The 23067-nt window shown below is 57.7% G+C and overlaps 1 protein-coding gene across 1 annotated transcript; it reads right to left on the bottom strand.

The window, feature by feature from the left end:
- Positions 1-248: 248 nt before the first annotated feature.
- On the bottom strand, positions 249-22136 carry GNAI2 (G protein subunit alpha i2). The gene is made up of 9 exons (XM_012467791.3): positions 21887-22136; positions 6049-6091; positions 5651-5792; positions 5319-5479; positions 2784-2912; positions 2281-2410; positions 2051-2204; positions 1425-1639; positions 249-799 (listed from the first exon to the last, which is right to left on the bottom strand). The coding sequence occupies exons 1-8, from the start codon at positions 22002-22004 to the stop codon at positions 1449-1451; spliced, it is 1068 nt and encodes a 355-aa protein (XP_012323214.1). The 5' UTR covers positions 22005-22136; the 3' UTR covers positions 249-799; positions 1425-1448.
- Between the last annotated feature and the right edge of the window lie 931 nt (positions 22137-23067).

Here is a 23067-nt window from a genome sequence, read left to right as displayed (position 1 = left end):
GCCTGGGCCCAGGGCTGCTGGGGCAGGGCCCTCAGTGACGTTGGCAGTTGTCTGGAACAGCCCTTGGAACCCAATTCTGTGGAGGGCAGGGCAGGGGTGCCGCTCACACAGGGGCGGCCAGCAGAGGGATGGGTGTAAACACGCAGACACACTCAAGGCACGGAGTCACTTGGAAGTGGGGCTGAGGGGGCTGCTGGTCAGGATCTGATGATAGTTTTAAATAGTTTTTCTCTAAAAAGTTTTCTAGATTTGCGTTTTTTTTTTTCCTTTACTTTCATTTTTTTAAAAAGCTACGAGAATGAGCAGGTGGACTGTGGTCTCCGGGAATGGTGGCGTCTCACGCTTCTTGTGCTTTTTCCTTTGGGGCCTCCAAGCGGCTGGGGGGTGGGGAACTGGGCAGGAGGCTCCCTGTAAACATTTGGACTTGGGCTGGGGCAGGGGCTGGTGTTGGGCAAAGCTGGGGGTCCAGGCTGGAGCTAGCGGGTGCTCCTCCAGATGCAGCCTTGGGAGACTCAGCATGTGCCCCCCTCCCCCCCTCACAGAACAAGACAATAGTTAAAAACCAGAACAGATGCCCAGAAAGGGGGTACCATGGCCATTACCGGCACCTCAGACAAGAGCAGGCTTCAAACAGGGAGGCCTGTGGCAACCCCTCTCCTACGTCTGGAGCTGAGGGGACAGGGGGAGCTGAGAACAAAGAGAGGGAAGAGGAGAAAAGCGGCTGGGGGAACAGGCGGGGAGCGTGGTCTTCTTGCCCCCATCTTCCTCAGGGGTTGGGGGTACAGAGTCGGCGGTGGCCCTGGAGGTGGGAGACAGCACAGCATGGATGGGGAAGCGGCCAGGGCACGCCTCTCCTCCCACCTCCCTAAACAATGACCCTTCTCCATTTTTCCCACCCATTTGTTACCAGGGACACAGTTGCCGCCCAGGAGCCAGTTTCTGTTGCTGGGTTACGTGGGGGAGGGGAGTCTGTGGCACTGGGAGAGTCATCCCCACCTCCACCAGGGACAGTGGGGCCAGCCTAAGCCCAGGACGCTCAGACAGGTCCGAGGGTAAGAGCTAGAGGTGCACACGGAGCTGGTGGTAGTGGGCAGTAGAGCTGGGCTTTGCTGGACTCCAGCTTCTGGCAGGCTGGGCCAATGGCCTGGTGGGTGAGGTGAGATTTCTCTAGAGAACATCACGAAGGCCTCTGATTCTGTCCCAGGGCAAGACCAGGCCCTTCTGTCTGGACCACTGGGCCAGGCCTGCTTGGATGACCTCCTCCGTGCCCTGCACCCCACTAACTTGACCTCTTGACTCCTGTGCCTCCCTTGTTCCCTAGTCACCTACTGCCCTTCCCGCTCTAGGCCCCCTTCCCCCCGCCGCTGGGGCTCCAGGCCTGCTCAGTGCTTTACCAGCTCCCTGCCTCAGCCCCTCTGGCTCACCATCCTGCCAGGCTCTGCTGCCCCTCAGAAGAGGCCGCAGTCCTTCAGGTTGTTCTTGATAATGACGTCGGTGACGGCGTCAAACACAAACTGCACGTTCTTGGTGTCAGTGGCGCACGTGAAGTGCGTGTAGATCTCCTTGGTGTCTTTGCGCTTATTCAGGTCCTCAAACTTACTCTGGATGTAGCTGGCTGCCTCATCATACTTGTTGGCACCTGAGGGAGAGAAAATGGTGATGACTTGTGCTGCACATGTGGTGGGCAGGCCCCAGCCTACGTGTGCAGCAAGGCAGGGCTCTGTGTGTGTGGATAGGCAGGCACACAACATGTGCACGCATGTGCATAATATGACAATGTGTGCAGCTGCCCATACAAGCCCGATGTGCAAAGGGGTACCCAACTGTGTGAAGGAGGATGCCGATGTGCACATGTTCGGGGTACATGCTTGAGTGTTAAGGGCTCCACGTGTACACACACAACTATACAAGCCTAAGGCACCTGCCCCTGCAAGTGTCCCAAGGTTACACTTCCGTCCAGTGGGGGGCGCCTGAGGGCCACCTGGTCACCACCGGCTACTCTCGGGACAGGCAGCAACCCTTGGAGGCCCTGTCCCCACAGTCCCCACACCTGTGTACTCAGGGAAGCAGATGACCAGGGGACTGTGTGTGATCTTCTCCTCGAACAGGTCCTTCTTGTTGAGGAAGAGGATGATGGACGTGTCTGTGAACCACTTGTTGTTGCAGATGCTGTCGAATAGCTTCATGCTCTCATGCATGCGGTTCTGGGGACAGAATAGCAAGGTCAGCACCAGCCACTGCTCCCCATACTCACGGCCCCCACGCACAGCAGTCTCTCACCATCTCCTCGTCCTCAGCTAGCACCAAGTCATAGGCGCTCAATGCTACGCAGAAGATGATGGCTGTGACACCCTCAAAGCAGTGGATCCACTTCTTTCGCTCAGACCGCTGACCACCCACATCAAACATCCTGCGGATATAGGATCACCTTAGCTCCAGGAAGGGAGCCCCAGGGGAGGCTTTCTGCCCTATTTCCCACACTGGCAGACTGAGGACAGAGGCCTGCCCAGAGTGGGCCAGCTACCTTCTGGAATCATCCACAATTGCCCACCTCACCCCTGGTTCTGGATCTGGGGCCTGGACAGCAGGCAGGCTGCGAGCAGCTGGCAGAGGTGGCGTGGATCCTGACTGCTGCTTCAGTAGGTGGTGAGGATGTGCTTGCCCAGAACATGTGAGTCTTGCAAAACCTTAGTGGGGCTGGGGGATCCTGGACCAGCCCCTGCCTCTGCTACCCCAAAGGCTGGCAGGTCCTGCCCTTCCCACCTATCCACATGCTCGCTTACTTGAAGTGTAAGTCCTTGAAGGTGAAGTGTGTCTCCACGATCCCTGTGGTCTTTACGCGGGTCCGTAGCACATCTTGCTGTGTGGGGATGTAGTCACTCTGTGCAATGCGCTCCAGGTCATTCAGGTAGCTGGGGGTGGGTTTGGGAGGGTCAGTGGGGGCCAGCATGCGACCTCCTTACTGGACCCTGGGCCAGCTGAAAGAGGCCCCTTCCCTCCCACACTATTTCTCAGGCAAAACCCTTGCTTCTTTAACTCCTGCCTGCATTACCTCATTGCTCAAATGAAGAAACCTGAACTCAGAGCCCCCGGCCTCCCCGCTGTGGAATGGGAATGCAAAGAGGTGCAGCTCTGTGGCCAGCTAGCCAGCCAACCTCCAGCACCCAGGGTCTGAGCCAGGCCTGCCTCAGACAGGATCCAGGATCTGGCGCTACAGGCAAAGGGGGTGGGTGGGGGCAAATTAGTCCTTCAGTGAAGGATTCAGGACGCTAATCAGCGCAATTACGGCACCAGCCGCAGAGCAGCCTGGTGCAGTCCCTGGATGTGGGGCTGGACAGGTTGGGGCCTGCCAGGCTCAATGGGCTCTTTGCCCAGCACCCAATGAAATCTGGGTTCCTCAGGGGGACGGCACAGGCACCTGCTTGGCAAGGGTCCCAGGGGCTCCTCATTACCAGCTCCCTTAATTAGTATCAAGGCTGCCCCTACAGGGCCCTGTTCTGCTGCCTGCCTCAATATCCCTGCCATGCCCTGGAGGCTGGTCCCAGGCCTACAGGCTGCTGCCCAGGGCCGACTTCTCATTCCTGGGGCAAGGCTGCTGGGGCCAGCCCTTGGCTTCCACCAGCAACCAGGCCAAACCAGGCCAGAGGGAAATGATCTCAGAGTAGCAGGGACAAAACAGAAAAACAGGAAGGGCCATGGGGAACCATGACGCGTGTGCTTAGACCCGCATACATGCCCTGCTCCCTACTGCCAGAACCTTCAGCGTGGAGGCACCATGGTGCATGCCACACCAGCCTCTCCCTTCTCCCCAACAGGCAGGCTCACCCCAGGGACCCCCTGCCTCACTGCAGTCTTGGAGGGTTGCTGTGAAGAGGGGCTGGAGGAGCCCTACTCCCTGTGGTGTTCCAATCTGCAATCCATTCCCCTGGGGGAAGCTGTCAAAGCATAAACCAGCCTGGGAGAGCAGGCCCTGTGTTCACTCCCAAATCTCCACTCCTAAAACTGCGAATGGAGAAACAGGATGATAGAGAAGTGGGAGGTGGCCTGGAGGTGGCTGTATCTCTGGTTCCCTTTGAGTATCATGGGCACTAAGGTCCCTGCCTCTCTGACCCACAAGCTTTGCTGGTGGCTGGGCCCATGATCCCAGGGAGGGGCAGTGCTGAGGCCTGCCGGTCCCCGTAGCATTTGGCTGTGACTCCGCAGCTCCTGTAGGGGGAACATATTCACAAGAGCATTCAGGCCATGTAAGGAGGGTAGAGGGAGGCTGTTCCTGTGGCTGGGGCAGGGCTTAGGAATCAGAGCCAGGCAAGACCCTCCTCCTCCCACCTCTGGCGGGCTCAGGATTGGATGAGCAACAGGAGCAGAAGGGTGTTCCAGACAGAGGGGACTGGTGTAAGCAGAGATGGGGAAGGTTAGGGTACGGAACAATAGCCTAGCTGGTGACACCATCCAAAGCCTGTGGATGTCTCCTGCAGCCATCCTCAATGGCTAAAGTCCTGTCTGTCCTGTTCCCCACGGGGTCCTCAGCACCCTGCACCCGTCCAAGCACATGGCAGATACCACAGAGAAGGAGTTCAGACTGTGGAAAGGGTGCAGGCCTGTCATGCCTCAGGGACTGCTGGGACCCCTTGTAATTCTCCAGCTGAGTCCTGGGCTCAGCCTAGGGCCAGCAAGGGTCAGGGCTGAGGTCCAGGGGCTCTGACCTGCACACACACCTGTCACCTCCCAGATAACTTCTTCCCTTTTTGGCCCCTCCAGCCAGCCTGCACAGCCTATGTTCAAGCACATCCAGCTCTCCACCACATGCTGCAGGATATTACCCACCCCCGCCTGGATGCTGCACAGGCCATGCCCCCCGCCTGGAACCCCATCACCCACTCCTCCCCTGGCTGACTCTCCTTCAGAGCTCAGCAGTTCTGCCTCTGGGCCAACCCCACCTCTACTGTGACACTAACACCCTAAATTGTCACTGCATGGGGACTTTGCTCCACTCATCACTGTGTCCCTGAAGCCTTGCACAGAGCCTGGCAAAGAGCAGGTGGCAGCAAATGTTCTTTAGAAGACTGTGTGTCAAGAGATCGGGCTCAACTGGCTTGGAAGAGATGTACTGTATAAGCCACCTGCCTATCATTCCTCCTGGCCTTTCAATACTGTGTCACCCACCCACCCCCCAAACCAAAAAACACCAAGGCCTGGTTGACAGTCATCAGTTTCATGAACAAAGACCAGCAGTGTCCTTCTGTGGGTTCTCAGGCCCTCCAGTCCAGCCTTTAGTCCTCCCCCACCCCCTGCCCTGCCCAGCCCCTTGGAGCACTCACTAGGCGGCTGAGTCGTTGAGCTGGTATTCCCTCGAGCGGCCAAAGCAGGCCTGCACACCATGGTCAGCCCAGAGCCTCCGGATGACGCCGGACAGGTCATCAGGGAGCACGCCCTGCTCCTCAGCAGCGCAGGACAGTGCAAACAGCTGCCTGGCATCGTCCTGGGCACAGTGGCAGATGGTCAGGCAGTTGAAGGAGTGTACCCCCACTCTGCCAGAGGCAGGGAGACCTCTGGAATGGGGCCCAGGCCAGGGTATTCCTGGGTTCCCCAGGATGAGACTTGCCCTGAAACCTTTTGGGAGGTGAGAGAGGGTGGGGCGCAGGGCACATACCGCTCTGGAGGGATCGGCGAAGTCGATCTGCAGGTTGCCCATGGCCTTGACAATGGCCATGATGGACTGGATGGTGTTGCTGTAGACAACCGCCCGGTACTGCCGGCATTCCTCCTCGGAGTAGCCGTCCTCATGGATGATCCTGACAGCCAGGGGCCAGGAAGGTTAGTGTCCCCAGGGCACTGGGAGTTCCCATGGCTGCCTGGGGCTGCTGGGACCTGCTTCAGAGAAGGGGAAACTGCTCCTGACCCACTGGGACCCGAGGATAAGTGACTGCCTCTGAGAAGGTTCTGGGCCCAACTAAGACTGGCTGGGCCTATAGTGGGAGGCAGTACAGGCCCAGCGGATGAAGAGGGGAAGTTGGAGTTTGGGCGCTGCCTCTGGTGCACAGCACTTACTTCATCTGCTTGACGATGGTGCTCTTCCCTGACTCCCCAGCACCTGGAACAGAGGGCATGGGTGGTCAGGCCCAGAGGGGCTCCACAGGCACAGAACAAATGCCCAGACACCTGTAGCCCAGGAGGCAGAACTAACCCTCCCATCAGCTGCACCATGAGATGGAGGCAGCTGGGCCTGGTGGGCAGTTGAGCTACCAGGAATGCAGCTGCAGGACCACAGTGGTCAAGGTAACCTGGAGCACTTGTACCCCATTGTAGATGCTCTGCGGGCCTTTGCCTCCCATGAGCTCTGCTGCCCACCACGGCTCCACACTGCCCTGGTTGAGTTCAGGGGTCTTGGCTGGAGACTTGGCCAGCCCTGAAGGAGCCACCCTGTTCTCACAAACATGGGCTTGCCACCCTGTGCAGCTGGTGCATGCCAACATGGTGCCTTGGGCAGAGCTGGCAGGAAGATGCCCTGCATACTCCATCCAACGGGGTGGCAGCCCTTCTTCTCCCCACATTCCGAGCCTTAGCAACCAGGGGCCTAAGCAGGAGCACAGTGTCACACTTGAGCTTTCAGGACATGGCCCAATGCCCCGCCCTCTGCTCACTGCGCCCAGGTCTGACCTGAGCAGATGGAGGCTAGACAGCCATAACCTAGGACACCTACAGCATCACACACACACACACACACACACACACACACACACACACACACACAGACTCATGAATCTGGGAGACCTGCGGCCTATCTCACTCACACATCCACACCCACACACGCCCATATTGACTCAAGCTTTTCCCTGGCCTGGTAGAGCCCTGCCCCATATTTCTCCTTAGCTGGTACTGAGATATGCCACATTCTCTCCTGTGTTAGTCACAGCAGTCCCAGAAACAGATACTGTTTCTGTTCCCATTCTATAGATGAGGACATTGAGGCTCAGAAAAATAAAGTCTTGATCTAAGATCACGCAGCCAGGACTCAGAAGAGCAAGAGGGTGCAGGGAACAATGATGCCTGCCATACTCAAAATGTGGCTGAGACCCTGCAGAGCACTGCCCTGGGAGGTGTTTAAAAAAGCGGATTCGGCCGGGCGTGGTGGCTCACGCCTGTAATCCCAGCACTTTGGGAGGCCAAGGCGGGTGGATCACGAGGTCAAGAGATCGAGACCATCCTGGTCAACATGGTGAAACCCCGTCTCTGCTAAAAATACAAAAAATTAGCTGGGCATGGTGGTGTGTGCCTGTAATCCCAGCTACTCGGGAGGCTGAGGCAGGAGAATTGCCTGAACCCAGGAGGCGGAGGTTGCGGTGAGCCGAGATCACGCCATTGCACTCCAGCCTGGGTAACAAGAGTGAAAAAAAATAATAAATAGAAAAGCAGATTCCGTCTCAAAAAAATATATAAATAAATAGAAAAGCAGATTCCCAGGTACCATCCCAGACAACAGAGCCAGATCTTGAGGAGTATAGCCCAGGAACCTGCATGACCCAGGGAACATGTGTAAGGAAGGACCAGGAGGGCCATCCATCTCTCAGGCCGGGGGCCGGAGAGCGCGGAGGCAGGGCCCCACCTTGCACTTGCCCCCTTGCTGCTCGCTGTCTTGAGCTCCAGGTCGAATGGCCCTCAGCTGGGCCCTGCTCTCCTTCCCAGACCCTCTGCTCCTGCCCCATCACTGCCTCTAGCCACCTCCAGGACCCTGCTCATGCTGTTCTCTTTGCTGGGAATACCTGCCCCATGCCCCGTTCACAGAGTCCCAATTCTCCTGATATCTGTGGCACATCTGTCCCTCTGTGCAGCTTTGCTGGGTGGGCAGTGGGGTCTGTGCAGAGGTCAACTTGGGTACTCTGACCACCTTCACCAGCATCCCCTGGGGCCAGTCAAGACAACCTCAGAGGATGAAGGTGCTAATGCACAAATGAACACAAGCAGCAACAGTAACATCAGCAAAGCTATATGAAAACGGCGCCCACCATGTGCCAGATGCTGCTCTACATCGACGACACCAACTGCCGTCTCCACAGCAATCCTGGGAGGTAGGTTCCATTCTCACCCCGCTTTAACCAGTGAAGGAACTGAGGTCCAGGGAGGTTGAGGTCACAGGGTTATAGTCCCCACTGCAGGGAGCACATGTGCCCACCATGCAGTCCCTCCTAGAGCTGTCCTGAGTGCCTGGTACTGCAGCGGGGACACACAGTCCACCTGTCACTGGGTCCACTCTCTACCTCCCCAGGCAGACTCTGGGCCATGTCTGCAGTGCTCAAGAAGCAGCCATAGGCATTGGGACATGGTGGCAGACCTTGCCAAGGCCCTTGGCCACCTTCAGCCCCCTATGCCAGAGACCACTCTGAGGGGAAGGGCCTGAGCCCTCCTCACAAATGCCACCAGGTGCCTGCCATCACTGCGCTTCTGACTGTCCCAGGCCCGCTTTCCAGGACTAAGGCAGGGGACTTGGGGAGTGACAACTAGTTGAGTATGATGTTTCCTTTTGGAGGTGGTGATAATGTTCTGGAATTAGGTAGCAGTGATGGTTGCACAACCTTGCGGACATACAAATGTGCAGGCCCTGGGCAGGCTGGGGGGCCATGGCTGGGGCAGCAATGCCCTCTATTGCTTCAGCCCCTGGCCACTAGAGGTGCCAGGCCCAGTATCTTCACTGGGGTGTATACCGGGGTACATACCAGCACCACTCCCTCCCCATTGGGCTGTGCATGGCAGAGGCATAGCCAGGATCTCCATACTAACACTCCTCCACCTGCCGATGGGGACATGGGGAAAGGTCCCAGGAAAGCCTCACAGTGATATCCGATCATAAAGGCCCAGACTCAAAGCATCCATTGGGGCAGGGAGGGCAGCAGTGGCTATCCTCCCCACTGGCTCCTTCAGAGCAGGAGGAAGAACCAGGGGCCAGTCACAGCCAGGATGGGGGGCACTGGGGGAGCAGAGGCCAAGGATGTGAAGTCATGGGTTAGATCCATCATGTCATCCCCAGCCAGGCAAGCCGAGACTCAGCAGGCAGCCACCCAGGCCAAGGGGGACCTGAAGACTAGGGTGAAAACTGGCCCCTCTTGTGTGACTTCAGGGGCTCTTGCCCACCTGAGGCATCAGTTTCCCTATATGGCCACTGGGAGTGAAGAGGGGGTCTGGTCTTTTGACCACTTTTTTTTTTTTTTTTTCAGACAAAGCCTTGCTCTGTTGCCAGGCTGGAGTGCAGTGGTGCAATCTCAGCTCACTGCAGCCTCTGCCTCCTGGTTCAAGCAATTCCCCTGCCTCAGCCTCCTGAGTAGCTGGGAGTACAGAAGTGTGCCACCATGCCTGGCTAATTTTTTGTATTTTAGTAGAGACAGGGTTTCACCATGTTGGCCAGGATGGTCTCAATCTCCTGATCTTAGGATCCTCCCGCCTCAGCCTCCCAAAGTGTTGGGATTACAGGCATGAGCCACCGTGCCCAGCCCCTTTGACCACTCTTAGTAGGTGATGTGGGCTGCTCTGCGGCCCTGCCCAGGGACAGGGATAAGAGTGCAAACTTGCTTTGCATCTGATTTTCCTAACAGCAGCTAGACCTGGTCGATACAAGGTGGGCAGCATGGAGCCAGTCACGCTAGGAGCCAGGATACCTACTCCCTGCCCCAGCCAGGGAGGGCCCACTTCCCTGTCCCCTTCAAGTTTTGGTTTCCCCTCCTAAGGCCTCTTAAATGTTGAGAGAACATTCTCTACCCCCAGCAGGGGTCACTGAAAAAAGAGCCCCACTTGACAGGTAAGCAAATCAAGGTCATGGAGCCTCTATCCCTAGACTCAGGCTGGTTGGTCTCTGTCTTTCCAGCAGCTGTGACTCAGGAGGGAAGTAGTGAGTGGCAGGACAAGGGTGTGGTGCTGGCAGCCAGGCAGGAAACAGGGAACACCAGGATGGAGGCAGGGGCACAGCCCAGGAGCAGCTCCAGGAGAGAAGGGGGCCGGGAGCAGAGATGGGTAGAGCCACAGTATGGCCTCTGGGTGGAATGGGTGGGGTGAAGAGCTCTCAAGCAGCCCACAGGCTAAGTGCCCTGGCAGCTGTGGGGCAGTAGCCTCACTCTCCACACCTCTGGCTGGGTCCCCTTTCCACCAGGATCTGAGGGATGTACCCTATCAGATAAGCTGACATGTGGCCGAGTTTTGCGTGCACTCAGCTTCCTTCGAACCTGCCCCTCAGAGGGATAGCTGAGTCCAGATTTTTTTTTTTTTTTGAGACAGTCAGCTAGGTGCGGTGGCTCACGCCTGTAATCCCAGCACTTTGAGAGACCGAGGCAGGTGGATCACCTGAGGTCAGGAGTTCAAGACCAGCCTGGCCAACATGGTGAAACCTCATCTGTACTAAAAATACAAAAATTAGCCAGGCATAGTGGTGGGCACCTGAAGTCCCAGCTACGTGGGAGGCTGAGGCAGGGGAATCGCTTGAACCTGGGAGGCGGAGGTTGCGGTGAGTTGAGATTGCACCACTGCACTCTCCCGCCTGGGTGACAGAGTGAGACTCAGTCTCAAAAATAAAAATAAAAAATAAACAGTGTCTCACTCTGTCACCCAGGCTGGAGTGCTGTGGTGGTGCAATCTCAGGTCACCGCAACCTCTGCCTCCTGGTTCAAGTGATTCTCCTGCCTTAGCCTCCTGAGTAGCTGGAACTACAGGTGTGCACCACCATGCCTGGCTAATTTTTGTATTTTTAGTAGAGACGGGTTTTGCCATGTTGGCCAGGCAGGTCTTGAACTCCTGGCCTCAAGTGATCCATCTGCTTCAGCCCTCCCAAAGTGCTGGAATTACAGACATGAGCCACTGTGTCTGGCCTGAGTCCAGATTTCTGTGAAGGTGCTGGGTAGGTGAACTGAGGCAATAGAAAGTGGCATGAGTCAGCCCCTCCTTCCCGCAGAGGGCCTCACTAAATACTCTATCCCCAGCTGGGTAAGACCAGAGAGGCCTGCAGACGTTCCCTGGGGTGGCGTTGGCATTCCCACTGAGTCACACCTCTTCCCACCGAGGAAGAAAGCTCTGCAGCCTTTGCCCCGTGGTGCAGCTGCTGGGCCCACAGCAAGCGGGCAGTAATCGCAGTGAAGTGCTGCGCGGTGGCAGCTGCTCTGCATTAGAACATCTGCTTCCACTCTGGGAGTGCTGAGCCCCAGTGGAGGAGGGAAGGATGAGAGAAGGGAGACAGTACCACTCCACCTGCGCAAACAAGGCCAGTGGGGCCCCTGCAGCAGGAGAGACAGGCCCACAGGTCTGGTCGCTTGATGCTTATTCCAGGTCCCAGCACTCAAGTCATAGCATCTGTTCATCTTGGACCCTCTAACTCCTTAATAGGCTTTGATCTGCTGGGAGGCTGACTTGCTCCTGTCCTTTCTGGCTTCAGTCTCCCATGGGCAGAACTGTCAAGCCTCAAGCAGCCAGCCAGCCCACCTCCCATTTTCAGATCCTCTCCCAGAAGGAGGTCCAGACTTGCCACAGCCCTGATGTCCACCCTGATCCTTCCTGAGATCCCTAAGAACTTCAGCTCCTTTCTTGCTCTTTCTCTGGCACCTCATCTGTGAAATGGGATAACACTGTCTCCTCCTAAGAGATGGGTAAGGATTAAATGCAAAGCTCTTCTCACAATGTGGGGTACATGGTGAGCATTCAGATGAAAGTTGCCACTATTTATCTGCTCTTTGAAAGAGTACAGATTTCCCCAAACCTCTCATTTCCTGCAACCTGCAGAGTAGAATACTGTGGTCATCTCATTTGAAGGAGAGCTTCTGAAGGCTTTCAGATGAAGAGCAATGAACAGCGGCTAACAGGCTGATTCAGAGCTGTGGTGGTTCCCTGCTGGGACTCAGCATAACCCGGGACAGGAGTCAGAGCTACTGGCTCCTCTGCGGGCTTTCCGCTCTGTGTCGTCACTTCCCTTCCGTATAACCCGGCACTCGTACACAGCGGGGGCGTCCTTCCTGCCCAGGAGCCTCACTGCTGCCATTGCTCACTAGCTCCACACATCCAGAAAGCCAAGCAGAAGCCCTCCCTGGAGGAGCCCCCATGCTGGTGGGCTCCGTGGGAACACGTGGGGCCAGGGAGAGCAGCCAGCTGACGTGGCAGGCCCGAGGGCAGAGATTCTCAGAAGCAGCAGCGGCTGGGACCACAGGGCAGACTTGGGCAGCAGCCCAACTCAAACCCACAGCACCAGGCCCGCCCACACTGCCACAACTCCTCAGCCTACCCCGGTGGGGCATGGTGGGGCAGGTGGGGGTGAGCCCTGAGCCCACCCCAAAGGCAGCCCAGACACCACCTCCTACTCTCATCCCAGGAAGGTGCCACATCTTCAGTCTAGCCTGTGGTTCTCAGATCCTGTGCACCTCCTCGCCCCTGCAGCCCAAGGGACCCAGGCCCTGCCACCACCAGGGGGCGCCCAGCAGCCAGAGATGCTGTGGAAGGAGATGGGGGCTGGGCAGCACTGGGGAGCGTTTTGTTTCAGAAAAGCAGCCTCGGCCAGGGGCAGCTGGGGAAGGTGCCCCACCCACCACCTCGTCCCTGGGAAGCCCCCAGCCAGTAGAGACTCTGCACACACAGAAACCATGGCAACGGGAGGGAGGGGCAGAGGCCCCGCCAGACAAAGGCCCTCTGAGTCCCGCCCATGGCGTCTCTTCCTTCCTCCAGGTGCTGCTCTCTGGCCCCTCATTCCTTCTGAGGAGGCTCAGCATGGGTCCAGCTCTGGGAGGCAGGGACTTGAGGTGTTGAAAGGGCCCAGCAACACCCCTACCCATGTGTGTGGCCCAGCCCTATACCGGATGCCTGAACAGAACAACAGACCCCACATCTCCCTCCCACCAGCCTCCGGCACTCGGCTGCCTCCAGTGGCTTCCAGGGGTTCACAGTGCCCATCAGGGGAGCACTACCAACCAGGGCCTGGCTTGCTACTGCCAAGCCAGAGATCTCTGTATTAGGGAAATTGAGGCCTAAGGTCCTGCCCACACATGGGAAAGGCTTCCTGGGGCAAGGTCTGTCTCCCCCAGTGGGGCCCTTTCCACTGCACAGAGGGAAACTCAGGCACCAGGTGAGGAAGGCCAGCCTGACGTAAAGGAGGCCCCAGACCTGTTCATCGTTGGCCCCTCAGGCCCCAGGTCCCGCCCTGTGCAGGAGCCAGGAGGTGCTGGACAAGATCCAGATCACACGGAGCTGGACCATTTGGCACCCTCTCCCTGGGGGCCTCTTCATTTCAGGCATCCCTCCACTGTTCCCAAGGCAACTGAATGACCCCTCTTCCCTTCTGATTTAGTGGTGGACTCTGGTACCCAGAGCCTAGACCTGATCTACGAAATGACCTCCTCAAGGGAGCGTGCCAAACCCAAGGCCTGCCCTGAGTAGCCTCCCTTGGGTCTGCACACTCACCCCAAACTGCCTCAGGGTCCAACCCAAGCCAGCAGCTGTCCTTGTGTCCAGAAGCCAGAAGACCATGCTAAGAATCACAGCATCACAGTTTCTAGTACTGGACACAGAGAGGGAAGAGGACTGCCTGAGGTCACACAGTGAGAAAAGTGAGGAACTGGACCTTCTGGGACCCAGAGTCTTGGGTGGCCATGAGGATGCACAGGTCTCTGCTCTGTGCATGGCCTCATGGCCCAGAGAAGCTTGGATGCTTCTGCTCTAGCCCCTCAGGACCCTAGCCCCCTAGGGCCTGGCCTGGCAAGGCAACACAGCAGAACCCCTAGGAACCCCCACAGGAGAGGATAAGGCCCCACTAGGCCACAACACTGAGACTCAGAGGCCAAGAGCGTGAGGAAGCAGCCTCATCAACTATCGTGCAGTCACCAGCTGACATCATGGCCACATTCGGCCACCACACAGCACCACACACGCACCCAGCACTGAGGCTTTGCTCACAGTGGGGCCCTAAGGAACACACTTTCCTTTCACTTCTTTGGACAATTCCCAGTCTCAGAGGCCCTCACTGTGGACTTCAACAGCTTCTGAGCCTTCCCCAGGCTTGGTCTCAGTCCCCCTAAGACAGGCTTGTGGGAGAACAAGCATAATATTAGGGAAAAAATTAGTCCTAAGTTGCCAGCTATAACTTGAGCATCACTGTGACGGGATATGGGCTAGAAAGAAAGGTGGGAAGTTAAAATGGAGCAGCTGCAGCCAGCCTTGGTGGCTCACACTTGTAATCCCAGCACTCTGGGAGGCTGAAGCAGGCAAATCACTTGAGGTCAGGAGTTCGAGACCAGCCTGACCAACATGGTGAAATCCCATCTCTACTAAAAATACAAAATTGGTTGGGTGTAGTGGTGCATGCCTAATGCCAGCTACTTGCGAGGCTGAGGCAGGAGACTCACTTGAACCTGGGAGGCGGAGGTTGCAGTGAGCCGAGATCTCGCCACTGCACTCCAGCCTGAGAGACAGAGCGAGATTCCATCTCAAAAAAAAGTGGGGGGGTGCTCCCCATGGCCACACGGCTGTAGAAAGATTCATACACAAGAGTCTTGGGTCCCGCCTTCCAGATTGGACAGCTCCCTTTCCGTCTCCTAAAAGAGGAATTGAGGCCTGCGAGCCAAGGCCCATAGGCACATACAGAACACACATGCACCTACAGCATCTGCCCGCTGTCCTGCCTGATCCGTTTCTTCCAGCCAGCACAGACTCCCAAGGGGCCATGGCAGTTGGAGGCAGGTGCATGGGTCATGTCCTGGCATCTCTGCTTCTTGTGTAAGTGACATAATGTCCCGGAGCTTCAATTTGTCCATCAGTGAAATGGATATAATGTAAATCCCAGCCTCACAGGATTAAATATGACAAGATAATGAAGAGTCCAGCTCCACAGTGAAGGCTCAATCAGAGACAGCTGTGGTTATCACCTGAGGGGAAACTGAGGCCCCGTGAATGCACCCATAGACCCAGTGAGTGGGTGCTGGCAGGGGAGAATCCTTAGGATGAGGCATGGGCTCCTTTGTCAACCCTAGCAGGGGAAACCCAGAGTGAGCTCATCTCGGCACTGCTGCTGCATTTCCAGGCATTCATCTTGGCCTGTGGCTGGCCTTCCGGCTTTGGAGAGCAATGGCCGCTCGGGAATCTAAGAGCAACCTCTGCCTTCCTGCTAGCCTTCCCACCAGTGTCCCTCTCCCAGCCACAACTTCCTGTGGCCAAAGGAGGGGCCTGGAATCCTTCTCGGAGGCACCACCTTCTCTGGGATCCTGGGCTCAACGGTTGCTGGGGCAGGACAAGGGACAGAGCTACCTGGACTGGCTCCAACCCAGTGACTTTCATTAGAATGGCCCACAGGAATGCACAGATAAGCCTGGGCAGGTGTTCACCTCCTAGACCCTTCCAGTTGGCAAAGCCCTGGGGGGCTCTTGGGCTCTCACCCCCACCCTAGCATCAGGCAGCCCTCTGGCCTCTTCCTCTTTTGGGCTCCTCCTCCCCCAGCTGCTTCCTCCTTTTCCTCCGGTGTGGACACCACTTCCCTGAGAGGCCCAGCCCTGCCCTGCCGTGCTGTGCTGTGCCGTGCAGACTTCACTACCTCCTCCTCCTCCCCGCCTGGGGCACACACAGTAGGTGCTACCAATACCTCCTTTGCAGATTCTGAGGCTGGCAGCAGCCTTGGAGCCCCCAGATTCCTCCAAGCCATAAGGATACCTTCTCCCCAACAAGGCTTAGATGAAGCCACCTTTAGGCCTTTCCTCAGACTAGTGTGGTGCTGCCTTTCAAGGCTTGTAAATGTGCACAGAGGCCGGCACAGAAGAACCAGCCCAGCAAATGTTTGGTTATTCCAGAAAGATTCTTCCTCCCCAGCCACCAAGAGCAGCCACAGCCCCAAGAAGTAACATCAGGGTGAGGGTGGGGTTAGGGTTTAGTAAGAACAAGAGCTTCAGGCTAGAAGGGCTGGGTGGGGCTGGGCAGACAGGGCCCCACCCTGCCCCTGTAGCTGAGGGAAGGGCTGCCTGAGAGCATCAGGTACCACGGCCACCATCAAAGGTCGCAATCCTTTGCCTTCCCGAAGCACCTCTCAGAGCATTCTTAGGCAGGGTGCATCAGCAGTGGCCTGGCTAGACCTGTTGACCCCCTTCCCTCTCTTCGCTGAACGCCTAGGCTGGGACTCCTGGCCCAAGATGCTGGGAAGATGAGACTGCTCCCTGGCCTATGCCTTGCCCCCATCTGCCCAGTCCTGCCTCCCCCCACAGCACAACAGGGTATAGGGGAGGCAGCACTCAGGCTCTGAGGCAACAGTCTCCTTCTTTTCTGGGGGTGGGGTGGGGGGAGGCCCTGGTTTCTCAGTGGCTAAGAGCTTGGGGGGGACAAAGCTTCTTCCATCCTGTTCCTGCCAAGTGAATGGGTGGCTTTTAGAGACAGACTGAGAGAGACACAGCCAGGGATCAAGAACTGAGATCAAGGGCAAAGCAGACAGGACCAGCGTGTCTGCCTGTGGTCCAAGTAGCCCCAAGTGCACCTACTGCCCACCTCCGCAGTGCTGGAGGCCTAGGGACCTTGCTGGGATCTGACCACACCCCACCCTCAGTACTACCTGTGCCACTTGCTAGGCAAACAAATGTTCAAGGGCCTGGGACATCAGTGATACCACTCAGTGACCCTACCTCTCAGGCCACCCAGGGCCAACCCCTGACAAGCTGCCCCAGGCCAAAGGGGTCCAGGTTCATGCCCAGCCCCCATCCAGCAGCCTAGGCTCCGACACATAGTGGGTGGTGAGATGCTGCTTCAGGGCTTCTGGCATGGAAGCTCCTGTCCCCCAGCTGGCTTGACTTCCACCTCCAGCCACAGCTGCTCATTCCCTCTGTCCTCCTGTCCTCACACCTGCTCTACCCTCTGTCTGGGGTTCCCCTCCCCCACCCCACCTGTGATGCCCCCAGCTGAGCTCCAGCTGCCCTGATTTACCTAGTCTCTCAGCTCAGAGGTATCCCTTGAAGGACCTAGTCTCACTCTTACCCTAGAGGTATGACCTCATGTTGGCTGTGCTGACACTGGCATGAGGAGCAGGGCCTGAGCCTAGCAGAACTGGGCAGGATGCAGGCAGAGGGGGTCAGCTATGGCTTGGACCCCTGCTCACTCCTTAGTGTGGGAGCTCCATCTCCGCCTGCTCCTGCAGACAAAGCCCCACCAGGCCTGGGGGAGGGGTGGGAAGAAGCGACTCAGAGGCCCAAGCCGCCCCGCCCCCCATTCAAGTGCTAATGAGCTCCAGCAGTGAAGGAGAGGGCTGGGAGAGAATGTCGGGGCTGGAGGCCAGCCTGGGTGGGTGCTGGCCCACCTAGCACCCAGGGCCCTGCCACATCTCCAAACCTAGGCCCCCAGAGGTTGAGCCTAAGGTGCCCCAGGACAGTCTGTTGCTAACTATATGCACACCTTGGGCTCCCCACTTGCTGTGAATGGCTGCCTCCTTCCCACCAAACTCTCAGCAGTGGGTCTCTCTTCCACCCTTTTTTTGAGACAGAGTCTTGCTCTGTCCCCCAGGCTGGAGTGCAGTGGCACTATCTTGGCTCACTGCAACCTTCACCTCCCAGGTTCAAACGATTCTCATGCCTCACCTTCCTGAGTAGCTGGGATTACAGGCACGCACCACGATACTTGGCTAAGTTTTTTGTATTTTTAGTAGAGATGGGGTTTTACCATGTTGGCCAGGCTGGTCTCGAACTCTTGACCTGCGACTCCTGACAGGTGCTCTGCCTGCCTCGGCCTCCCAAAATGCTGGGATTATAGGTGTGAGCCACAGCGCCTGGCCTCCCTCACTCATTTTCATACCTCCAGCGTTTGGTGGACTGTCCCCATAACACCTGTGGCTGCAGGGAGGCACCTCTGCCTCCAGGTTATGAATGGAAAGCAGGACTCCTTCCAGGGCTTCACCTGATGCTAAGTTTCTCAGCCAGTGCCTTAAGTGGAACTGGGATTCAAACTCAGATCTGGGTGACCCCATGGGCTGGTCCAGGGAGGATGGGCCCTCCCACAACCCTGCCAGGAAACACCCACCCAAGGTCTTGGGAATAAAGGGCCAAGTCTTTCTGCTGCAGTGCTCTTGTCCAGTCAGTCCCTCTGCCCGCCCCCCAGTGCCTGGCCCTGGCAAATGGTGTTCATCCTTCACAGATGCCCACCAGACCCCTCCTCCTCCAGGAAGCCCCCCTTCACAGACACCACTAGAATCTAACCCACCAGCCAGCCAGCCAGAATCCCAGGCTAGCCCTTCCCATCTATCTCCTGCTAGACCAGGTTCTAGGGCTGCTGCAGGATTAAACTTACCCCTCTCCCAGGAGCTATGCCCTGTTCATGGACATGTTCAATCACTTCATTCTGTCCATATACACTCATTAGGCATCTATAGTATGCCAGCCCTTTGCAAGAGACACGGACAGGACAAAGGCCACAAAATTCCCTTTCTTTTCTCTTGGTAAACTTAACTGAGCCCTTGCTATGTGCAGTCTCTGCACTGGCCAGTCCCAGGCCTCTCACAGCATTGCTCTGGTCTGAGCCCCAGGGCATCAGGGCAGCCCCAGTGGGACCAGCCAGCTCAAGCTCTACTGTGGCTACCGGAGTGGCAGAGACAGCAGCCCTCTAGCAGTGCACAAACAGCCTGAGTTGGAAGAATACAAAGCCACTCTCCCAGATGAACAGGCTGCAGGCTGCTCAGCAGAAGTTCTGCAAGGGATGGGGTAAGAACTGTTTCTGAGGTGCCAGCATAGCCTGTGGCTGAGCTGGGAAGAAACAGCCTGAAGAGCTTTTCTCAGTGTCCCCTCAATGCTGGTCACCGACCTTGCAGTGGGCCCTTGCCACCTGCCCACAGTATCCAAACTGCTGCTCAGTTTACTCCTCCATCTACCCAAAATCAGGTTCAGAGGATACTTCCTTCTTTCAACAGATGAGAAGCACCCAGTAGATGCCAGGCTCCATGCCGGGCACAGAAATGAAGAAGACATAGCCCTGCCCGGCAGTCTCCAGGTATCTGATGGGGGAAGCAATAGCGCTGGGAGCCAGAGATGTTTCACCAGCCTTGGTCGAGGGAGGATGTCCAGGAAGGATCCTGGGAGGTGATTCCGGAGTAAAGCTTTAAAGCACAATCAAGTAGGGAACAGCAGATGCAAAGTTCCAGGGGCAAGAGAGAACAGCTATATTTACATTCTGAAGCCTTTATGGAGCCAGTGGTGGACACTGTCCCCTTTTTCTGTGAAGCTGTCCAGGCAAGCCCATCCCAAATCAGAGACTATCCCCCTCACACACACTCTGGCTTCCTTTCCCCTAAGTGCCCAGCCCACAGCCCCAGATTCCATCTGGGCCTAGCTGGTCAGTCACATTGAGCTGGGTAGGAGTTGGGAGCATCCCTAAAGTAGGACTGGTATCTGCTCCCCCCACCAAGCTGCCAGGAAAACTGTCTGTGTGTACCACATCAGCCTCTGCCCTGGTGACAGGACTGTGCCCGCCTGCTGGCAGGGCTATCCAGGATGGGAGGGAGGGAGGCAGTGTGCGGGCGGGGCAGCAGGCGTGGTTCTGGCTGGGAGGGAAGGCTGGCAATTGCCCAACCTGCGTCCCGTTGCCTGGACAAAGTCTCCCGCTACATGGGACAGGCGCCCAGAACTCTGAACTTGCCACAGCTGGGCTCCCATTGCCACCTTGCACCTGGATGGGAAAGGCTTGGCTCAAGCCAGGATTCCTCCCCAGGCAGCCAAGGCAGATTGGGTCGTCAGTATCAGGCAGAGCTTGGCTGGAGCCCTTTGCAGCACACACTCTGCGGGGTCTTAACCCCCAGCCCACAACCCCAACAAGAACCACCAGGAGGCTCTTGTTCTCCCCATCCTGAGCTGGGGGACTCCTTTGGCCCAAACCCAGGAAGCCCATTTCACAGAGTAAGCAAAGGCCAGAGGGGTGGGACCCCGGGGTGAACTCCCTAGGCTAGAAAAGTGCTGAGCCAGACCCTGCACCCCTGGCTGCTGCAAGCCCAGTGTGGGAAGAGTTGCTAGGTCCCACCTGACTTAGCCCAGGCCTGGTGGGATGGGGGACCCTTCTGGTGTCGGGACACAAAACTAGCCAGAAGCCCTGGGTTCTCCCAGCTCTGTGGTCCAGTCTCACATCTCTGCCACCACAGTAACTGCGATTAGCCTGGGAAGAGGCTTCTGACTGGGCACTGGGAGGCAGCGGTACCGGAAGTGCCCTCCCCAGGCCCGGCGGGCAGCAGCAGCAGCAGCAGCAGCAGCGAAGGGCATTCCGCCGCGTCGACACCCACTCACTGCCGCTGCCGCACTCACAGCAGAGACAGGAAGAGGCAAGCGCCCAACGCAAAGCAGCCCAGGAGGCTGGGCCGCCGCCCCTTCCCGCCCCTTCTCTTCCTCCCTGAGGCAGCAGCGAAGCGGATGCCATTTTGAAACCTCCGGGGCTGTGCCCCTGAGGCCGGGTCCCCAGGGACAGTCAACAGATGGGCCCGTAATGGACATACATGCTGTTCTTTGGCCACAAGCCTAGCATGAAAAGCCCTGCTTTTCACAGCCTGGGGCCTCCTGACAGTTCTGAAGCCGAGGGGCCACACCCCCCCGTGCACTACCCAGCCTACAACGGTGCTGCGCTGTTACGAGAGCCTCCCTCCCCCGAACTCTAAAACCCCCAAATCAAAATCAGACTGCCACTGGGCACCACCCCTGCTTCCAGTGGGAGGCTGGATGGGGACAACCAGTAAGCCCATGGTCTTTGCAAAAGGCCAGCTGGGATGCTCAGAGGCACCCTGGCCCACCCCCAACTAGCCCCTCAACTCCTCATTCGGCCAGTCCACCATTCCCCTTCACAGGGCCCCAAGATCCAACAAGTCCCCTTACTCTCAGAGGCTACCTCCCAGGCCTTGCAGCCCGGAAGGGGTGTGGGCAGCCCAGCACCTACTAGCAGATCTGGGCCCACCCGCAGGGGCAGCAATATGTCGGCTGTCTCACCACTTCCACTTCCCCCCACAGCTCTAGCAGCCACCATCTTCCCTGGCCTTGGAGGCGGCCACAACCCTAACTCCTCCACACTTTCCTACTTCCCAGTCTGTAAAACATAGAGCCCGCAGAGCCTCCCTGGGAAGCCTGAGGCCTGGCCCCCTCCCCCAGTGTGACCAGTGGAGTCTCAGTCCAGCCCCGTGGGGGTTCTGCGTAAGGCAGCCTAGGCCCTCTCCAACGCAGGGCTCCCTCCTCCTAGCCCAGTCCACTTGGTGCAGGAGGGGTGGAGGGATCTGGGGAAGGCCAGAGTGTAAGAGGACTTAAGGGAAGATCATCAAAGGGATTCGGGAGTGATGTCTGCAGAGAGGGATCTGGAGGGCAGGAAGCAGGGAGCAGGGCTCGCTGAAGGGGTTCCAACTGGAGAGGGGGCTCAAGAACAGTTTCCCACTCGAGAGGTTCCTTGGGTCAGAGTGCACAGGTGGAGGATACAGATTCCAGACTAGGAATGGGGCACAGAGGGAGAAGGAGGCAGTGGGTGGGGGGCCTGACAGGGGCCCGCGGGATGCTCACGCCCAACAGGAATAAAAGGCGCAGGTGGGAAAAACAAGTGGAGCCTGAGGGTTGGAGAACAAGTGGCGGGGGTCCTGGGGGTTTGGGTAAAGTGCAGGGAAGGATGGAGGGGGCTCGTAAGTTCTGTGACGCTGGTTAGCAAGGGCGGATGGCCAAGCAGGGCTCTGGACCGCGGGTGTTGGGGCACTGTTGACTGGATTTGGAGGTCTGGGGTCTGGAATGAGATGGGGGTCTGGCCTAGAGTCTGAGCAGGATCAAAGGTCTAGCCCACCCTAGAGTTTTCAACCCTGGTACTGGCCTAGGTGTGGGGGTTCAGGCGGGCCTGGGAGTTTGAAGCCCTAGTCTGGGAGGTCAAAGTTCTCGTCCAGGGGGATTCAAGCTGCGGGACGCGGCCTCACCCAACAGCAGCAACTTCACCTCCCGCGCCGCCTTCTCGCCGTCTTCCCGCAGGTTCTTGTCGATCATCTTAGAGCGCTCGGCCGCCGCCTTGTCCTCGGCGCTCACGGTGCACCCCATCCCGCCGTCCGCCGGCCCGGCCGCCGCCCGGCCCCCACACGGCCCACGGCCCGGCTCGGCCCCGCCCGACCCACTCCGCTCCCACCACCAGCCCTACGCGGGAAGCTCTCGGGTCGGCAGTTCCGAGCGTCTGCGGGAGGCGCCTTCCCGACCGCCGCGCACCGACGGCGGGGCGGGCCGGGGGTGGGGCCTGGACGAACCAAGCCCGGGACTGGGCCGGGGCGGGTCTGGAGGCGGGGTCAGAGGAAATTCGAGGCTGGTGATTGGCTCGAGGGTGGAGCGAAGCGAGAAGTTAAGCGCAGCCCAGGCTCGGTCCTGGGCTGCAGGCGGGGCCACGCCGAGCAAAGGCAATAGGGTTGGATCCGAACGAAGGGACCCGGCGCTGGGCAGGCTGCAGGCGGGGCCGGGCTCCGATTGGGTGCTGCCGGACAGCCAGGAGGGCGAAGGTGGGGATCTCGTGTCCTCGAGAGCCGAGCAGGAACAGGCTCTCTGAGGGTCAGTGAGTTGAGCGAGTTAGGTGGAGGAGGCGTGTCTTTTGTCATTTGTTAAAGTTAATGGGCCCAATAAACTTGTTTTGGGATCTGCAGAACCCGGGGGCCCTTCTGGACTGTGGTTTTCTCAGACTTAAGGCGGGTTTACCCCCTTCTCCCTCTGGGTTGCAGCAAGTCGAAAAAGAAAAAAAAAGGCCTGGCGCTGTACCCCTGTAATCCCAGCACTTTGGGAGGCCGAGGCGGGCGTATTACTTGAGATCAGGAGTTCAAGACCAGCCTGGTCAATATGGTGAAACTCCATCTCTACTAAAAATATAAAAATTAGCCAGAAATTACAGGTGGTAGGCACCTGTAATCCCAGCTACTCAGGAGGCTCAGGTAGGAGAACCACTTGAATCCGGGAGGTGGAGGTTGCAGTGAGCCGAGATCGTGCCATTGCACTCCAGCCTAGGCCACAGAGCGAGACTCCGTCTCAAAAAAAAAAAAAAAAAAAAAAAAAAGGTCGATTTCCACCTCTACACCTTTGCCTAGGCTGTCTCCTTCAGCTGGGTGCCTTCTCAAGTAATCCAAGT

The sequence above is a fragment of the Aotus nancymaae genome, unplaced genomic scaffold, assembly GCF_030222135.1.
Source record: "Aotus nancymaae isolate 86718 unplaced genomic scaffold, 86718_ANA_hifiasm-v0.15.2.pri h1tg000067l, whole genome shotgun sequence".
Classification (NCBI taxonomy): Eukaryota; Metazoa; Chordata; class Mammalia; order Primates; family Aotidae; genus Aotus; species Aotus nancymaae.
Note: the sequence above shows the minus strand (reverse complement) of the source record. Positions and strands in the feature narration are given on the sequence as shown.

Coding starts and splice junctions, on each gene's coding strand:
- GNAI2 (XM_012467791.3), bottom strand. CDS start 22,004: ATGGGGTGCACCGTGAGCGCCGAGGACAAGGCGGCGGCCGAGCGCTCT. Junction 6,092..21,886: donor GGTGAAGTTGCTGCTGTTGG/GTGAGGCCGCGT, acceptor CCTCTGTTCCAG/GTGCTGGGGAGTCAGGGAAG. Junction 2,913..5,318: donor CTCAACGACTCAGCCGCCTA/GTGAGTGCTCCA, acceptor ACCCACCCCCAG/CTACCTGAATGACCTGGAGC.